Here is a 6,556-nt window from a genome sequence, read left to right on the forward strand (position 1 = left end):
GGTCACTGTTCCCGTGGTGACTGTTTCCGTGGTGACTGTTCCCGTGGTCACTGTTTCCGTGGTCACTGTTCCCGTGGTGACTGTTCCCGTGGTCACTGTTTCCGTGGTCACTGTTCCCGTGGTCACTGTTTCCGTGGTCACTGTTCCCGTGGTCACTGTTCCCGTGTTGACTGTTCCCGTGTTGACTGTTCCCGTGGTCACTGTTTCCGTGGTTACAGCCAGAACCAGAGACGGCAGGCTAGGGACATCGGTGGCCTGTCAGTGTCGACAGCAGTGTGTCCGAGCAACTGACAGTGAATCTGGACACACTGCTGTCGACACTGACAGGCCACCGATGTCCCTAGCCTGCCGTCTCTGGTTCTGGCTGTAACCACGGGAACAGGGAGGGGACAGCGTAAAAAAACTCTCCTGAGAATACTGTCCATGTTGCAAATGTACCCGTCTGTGCAGCCATTTCAACCACCAAATCCAGCAAATGTCGCGTTGCTGAGATTGTAATGGGTATAATGATCAGAAATTGTATTAGTAATGCGTTATATTACTGCGTTACAACATAAAAGGATTATACTGTAATACTGTAATTGCGTTGCTTACAGTATGTAAAGCGTTACTCCCAACGCTGGTTAGAGAAGTACTAATTGAGCCTTAAACCCTCCAAGCAGTCCTCTATCTGGCTGGTCGTCCGTTTGCATACAAATGTCTCATTTTATTCTGCTTCAGCTGATCTGCTGTGTACTGACTAAATAACTCTTGGTTACTTGATTCTAAATTGAATTAAATCATTTGAAATACCAATTAAACTGTCGCTAAATACAAAATAATTTATTTGGACGTGCCTGGACCACCGCCCTAGGGAGACGCCCAGGAGGCATCCTCACCAGAAGAAATACCTAATAAAAGTCTTTGTTGTCCTTGTATAGAAACGTGCTTTCTTTTGACTTTGTATGGTACATAAACTGCCTCTCTATCGACTCAACGTTGTAGTTAAACATTTAGATTTCTCATTCATGTGGATTTCTCAAAACAAACACACGTCCTTCCTGATCGTGGTGTGCTGCACACATTTACTACAAATCATCACTTCTAAACCGAGTCCACCTCTTCTTTGTCTCTTCAGTATCTCTCCTCGATGCTCCTGCACAAGAAGTTTGCGGCGGAGTTCATCACTCACGGAGGAGTGCAGAAACTTCTGGAGATCCCCAGACCTTCGATGGCAGCAACTGGGGTTTCCCTCTGCTTGTACTACCTGGCGTACAATCAGGACGCCATGGAGAGGGTACGCGTAACGCAGTTAGACCTTCAGACCCAGATGGTTTAGCACATTGACTCCTCAGCTTTAGGCTACTAGTGTTTTACTACTACTTATTTAAGCAGTTAGATATATAGATAGATAGATAGATAGATAGATAGATAGATAGCTTTATTTGTCACAGGTACACAGTGAGATGATGCTTTATTTGGAGCAAGCCTCAGGGCAGCAGCTATTTTAAAGCGCCGCCACACGCTCTCCTGAAAAGGATAAATGCAGACAGCAACATGGTATATAATACACAACAACATAACAACAACATGGTATACAATACACAACAACATAACAACATAATGCACAAGACAACACACAGTACATGTGGTCACATGAAGGGATTTTTTGAGGTTACTTAGGAGGGTGAAAAAAATAAAATGTAGGTTTAACTTCTAGCTAAAGCTATTAGTCACGTAGCTGATCAACAGACAAAATAGATTATTCCTGAATATGATAATAGATTAAATCTTTTCAGTTAGCCTGGGAAAACCCGACAAACTTTTCTCGCAAATTTGAGATTTGCTCTACAAGTCAGTCCGGCCAATTTCCAATTTTCCAAATTTTAAATTTTTCCAAATCAGGGCAACAATCACAACCGTTGAGACTTAACAGGATGACGGCAAGCAGCTTTTTGTTTAACATGACGTTGATGCCGCTGTCGCTGCTCCCTCATCCGGATCGATGGTCTGATTGGTTGAGGGACTATCCAGTTGAGCCCAGATGCATTTGAGCCTCCGTCCGTTGGTGACGTCCCTTTGGAAGTGACCTGTGATTGAACCTTCCCCAGACCCATCTCACCTACAACTGAGATGGGTCTGGCGTCAACCACGCTATATTTTCCGTCATTTCTAAGTAAAAAAGGTTTGATTGGGTTCATCTTTACAAATGTTTAGAGCTGCATAGATAAATCGGTTAGTCGTCAACTATTAAATTAATCTCCAACTCATTTTACTGACCTCAAAGCCTAGTCAACCAGAAGAGACTTTTCCTTAAAAGGTCTGCTGGAATAAGGACATTGTGGGCAATGACTCAATCCCAGCTGTTAATGGGAACAAATAATCGACAAGTTGTCATCTTTTAAATGAACTGCCAACTATTTCTGTCATTTTGTACGAAAATCCTCTTGTGTCAGCTTGTTAAATGTGAGTATCTTCTAGTTTCTTCTCTCCTCTGTGACAGTAAACCGAATATCTGCAGAACATGTAGCGAGCAGACTAGCCGCCCGGTAGCACATGCTGTGTGTCTCCGAGGTGCTCTGATCAATAGTTCATGGGAGGGACTGTGAAGCATGCCAGCCGGGTCACTTCATCTTGTTTGAATGACTTAATATCAACGATCACAATACAGCTACGCAACACAGTAAAAACCAGCTGTAAAAAAATGGTAATATTATAGTTTGTGTCATTTTTAAATGGAAAAAAAACTTTAAAAACCGTCTTATTCCCGCTTCTTAAATGTGAGTATTTTCTAGTTTCTTTCCTCCTCTGTGACGGTAAACTGAAGATCTTCGAGTTGGGGACAAAACGAGACATTTGAGGACGTCACCTTGGGGCTTTGGGAAAACACTGATCCACATTTTTCACAATTTTTGGACATATTATAGACAACTAATCCATTCATTGAGAATTAAAATAATTGTTAGCTGCTGCCGTGCAAACATTGAGGTGTGTGTGTGTGTGTGTGTGTGTGTGTGTCTAGGTGTGCACTCTCCCAAATGGCGTGCTGTCTGACATGGTGTCCTACGCTCTGTGGCTGCTCGAGTCGTCCCATGCGTCGGGCGTCTGCCACGCCACCATGTTCTTCTCCATCTCCTTCTCCTTCAGGGCGGTGCTGCAGCTCTTCGACCACCAGGACGGCCTGCGCAGGCTCGTCAACTTAGTCAGTGCTAAATATTTAACTATGTAACTAATCTGCGTCCATATAAACACGTCTGACAACACATATCACATGACCGTTCACACACACTGGGCATGTGCGTGCCAATGTAAACAGGAAGCAGGTTGACTTGACCTTAATCTGCGGTAAAATCATGGCTGTAGAAGTTGAAAATAGAGAAAATCCTTCGGAGAAAGAACGACAATGGTGAAAAGTAAGAGCAGGGATTCAATATCCTGGAGCGACGACGAGGTGGAGCTGTTGCTGAAAGGTCTGTAAGCTTCCTAACAGACAAGACCAACTGACCAAAGGTCTCCGTTTATCTGTGTCCAGACTACAAAGCAACCTGGAGTTTACAAACCAAAACTTGGGGTCAGCAGTGTTTCCAAATGTCTCCATTTTAGGGCTTTGGAAACACCGGAGTAGTGTGGACGTGAGGCATAAACGTAGCAAAACATGTTAGTGTCTATACCAAGATGTAGTAGGGATGATGTTGCCTAATAACATCTGTATCCTTTTGTTTTGGCTGACGTTCCAGCCTTCTCTTATTTCTGGAGTGCTGTGTTAATCTCTATAGCAGCAAGAACACACAGCCAGATATCTTATCCAACAAAACTGATATACTTCTAGAAGTGTAAAATGTGCTATTTGGCTATCTATTTTTAGAAAACACATTTTCAAGTTGCCACCCAATAGTAGTAGTAACTGATTATATTATGATTTACATTTTTTCAAGTCAGTGCCCAGTGGCGTCAGTTCTGGCAGTTCTAGGGTTAAATGTGTAACAAGTTGCACTTTAAATATCTAGAGTATTAAACTGAATTAATCATGGTACCTGTCTTAAACCGTGTTCCCTTCTCTCCCTATAGGTCAGTACTTTGCAGATCCTTAACACGGAGAACGAGGTGTCCGTAATGAGTGATGACCAAGTGTTTGCCAACCGACAGACAGCCAAACACACCTGCATGGCCCTGCGCAGGTACCTTAGGGATAGATAGATCGGTAGAGGGTTATATACAGTAACTGTATGTAGGTCAATGGAAGGTGGTCACTTGAGACGAACGTATGGTTTCCAACTTGAGGCCAGCATTTCATTTTTATTACTACTTATTATTTAGTCGACTTTTTTTGTCTGCAGTTGTTATTTTTTTAATTTGATTTTAGTTGGTTGTTCATTTACTTCATGCTGATGTTCTAAAAGGGTTTAAAAGTCTTAAAGTGCAACCTAAACTGTTTTTGTTTTTTTAAACCTGGACCCTTTTTCCCACGTTATTGTGTCTTAAGTGGCTTTGCATTGCCAGACTCTCCTCCACAGCACAAAGGAACTAGTTTTGGTGGAACATGCACGTTAAAAAGTAGTTTTAGTCGTGCAACAGAAACTTAGATAGGACAGATAGTCTAGCTAGCGGTCTGGATTTACCCTGCAGAGATCTGAGGACCAGGTAACCATAGTCCTCAGATTGGACAGATAGTCTAGCTAGCTGTCTGGATTTACCGTGCAGAGACCTGAGGACCAGGTAACCATAGTCCTCAGATTGGACAGATAGTCTAGCTAGCTGTCTGGATTTACCCTGCAGAGATCTGAGGACCAGGTAACCATAGTCCTCAGATTGGACAGATAGTCTAGCTAGCTGTCTGGATTTACCCTGCAGAGATCTGAGGACCAGGTAACCATAGTCCTCAGATTGGACAGATAGTCTAGCTAGCGGTCTGGATTTACCCTGCAGAGACCTGAGGACCAGGTAACCATAGTCCTCAGAAACCCCCCACTGTCCATTTCCTTCAACACTTTTGACGCTTTTTTTCCCCAATGTTTGTCACTTTTTTGACATTTTCAACACTACGTAACACTAATTTATTAACTTTAGTTTTACAGTTATTTTTGGAATTTATGGTCAATAAACCTCATTTATAGGAAATTATACCTAATGTTTTGAGTTAGAAAAGCAGAAATTAGGAATTATTGAGACTAAATTTAAAGGAATGGATGTTGATGGATAATAACAGACTGGAGAGCGTTCAATTATGTTTTTTTGGGGAATTACAATTGCGTGGTTAAAAAGAACATTGACATAGGAAAATGGGTCACTTTGACCCAAGGACACCACGAGGGTTAAAAAAACAAAATGGCACTTTTAATGGACAGAAACTGAAGGTAAACACTGCAGCCCGGTTACTGCGTTCCTCTCAATACTGGAACAATTTCGAGAGTTTTGCTCATATTAGTCACTTAGACTCTAATGCACGGGTAAATATGGTCATGGTTGAAAAAGCTCAAAAACCTTTAAATCTTCCTTGATGCAAAATGCAAACACCCGGCAGTTGCTTTGAAAAACTGTGGCGTAAACATCTTTCAGTGCCAGGTGTGTTACAGATGTTATTGGTGACCTTGTCCAGGTACTTTGAGGCTCACCTGGCGGTGAAGGTGGAGCAGGTCAAACAGTCTCTGCACACGTCGGACGGAGGTACCAGCGTGCCACAGCAGCCATTTTTCAAGGTATCACCATCCTGTTCGTACAGAAAAGTTGGAGAAGAAGGTTTTTATAAACCTTGTTATGAAATAATAGTGTGTTCATCTTTTACAAATAAATGTGTCTGTGTGTGTGTGTGTGTGTGTGTGTGTGTGTGTGTGTGTGTGTGTGTCCTTGTGTTTCCAGGCGTATACGTACACCAGAGAGCAGGTCATTGAGATGATGGAGTTCCTGATCGAGTGTGGACCTCCTCAGATCTACTGGGAACCAGTCGAGGTTTTCCACAAGATGTCCTGTGTCCCTTTAATGCTGCAGCTCATATCTACGGCCTGCGACTGGAGGACTTACTACGGCAGGTAAACACCTCTGTTGTAGGGCTGGGTATATTTAATGATTGACTTAGTGATTGACAATTGACGATATGACCTAAAATCACGATTAATTGAATGTTTTTGTACCTCAAATGTGTACTATTTATGGTTATTTATTGAATTTTGAAAGTTTAAGTTAAGCACACGTCACATTTAACTTTTAATGTAAAAAGCAAGTGTCCTAAAAAAGAAAGAAAGTACAACTTTTTGATAAATAGTCCAGGCAAAGTTTAAAGTACTTTTTTTTAACAGGACTAACATGACCGTCATTTACAACAGATGTCAACACAATGTAGTAAAACTGCTGCCAGCCAGCAGAGCGGCCATGTTGAAGAACATTCCTAAAACAACTGCTATACCATGAAAAACAATGAAATAAAAAATAAAAAAAGACAGGTCTCTCTGACAGGTTTTAACCGAGAAAAATTGACTGTAAGCCGGGTACAGAGCACCGTGACGTTACTGTTGTTTTAGTGGTCGTTTAAGTTCAATTAAAGGTGACTGTGAGCCGGGGACAGAGCACCGTGATGTTACAG

General features: G+C 42.2%; 1 protein-coding gene across 1 annotated transcript in view; it reads left to right on the plus strand.

The window, feature by feature from the left end:
• The window catches only part of LOC117943372 (DDB1- and CUL4-associated factor 1-like), a 35,581-nt gene that overhangs the window by 13,979 nt on the left and 15,046 nt on the right, over positions 1-6,556 (plus strand). The window contains exons 6-10 of the mRNA XM_034869454.1: positions 1,118-1,276; positions 3,002-3,181; positions 4,048-4,157; positions 5,576-5,675; positions 5,836-6,005. Coding sequence (XP_034725345.1) covers positions 1,118-1,276; positions 3,002-3,181; positions 4,048-4,157; positions 5,576-5,675; positions 5,836-6,005 — 719 coding nt within the window. The remainder of the gene's footprint in view (positions 1-1,117; positions 1,277-3,001; positions 3,182-4,047; positions 4,158-5,575; positions 5,676-5,835; positions 6,006-6,556) is intronic.

This window comes from Etheostoma cragini, chromosome 4 (assembly GCF_013103735.1).
Source record: "Etheostoma cragini isolate CJK2018 chromosome 4, CSU_Ecrag_1.0, whole genome shotgun sequence".
NCBI classification, from domain to species: domain Eukaryota; kingdom Metazoa; phylum Chordata; class Actinopteri; order Perciformes; family Percidae; genus Etheostoma; species Etheostoma cragini.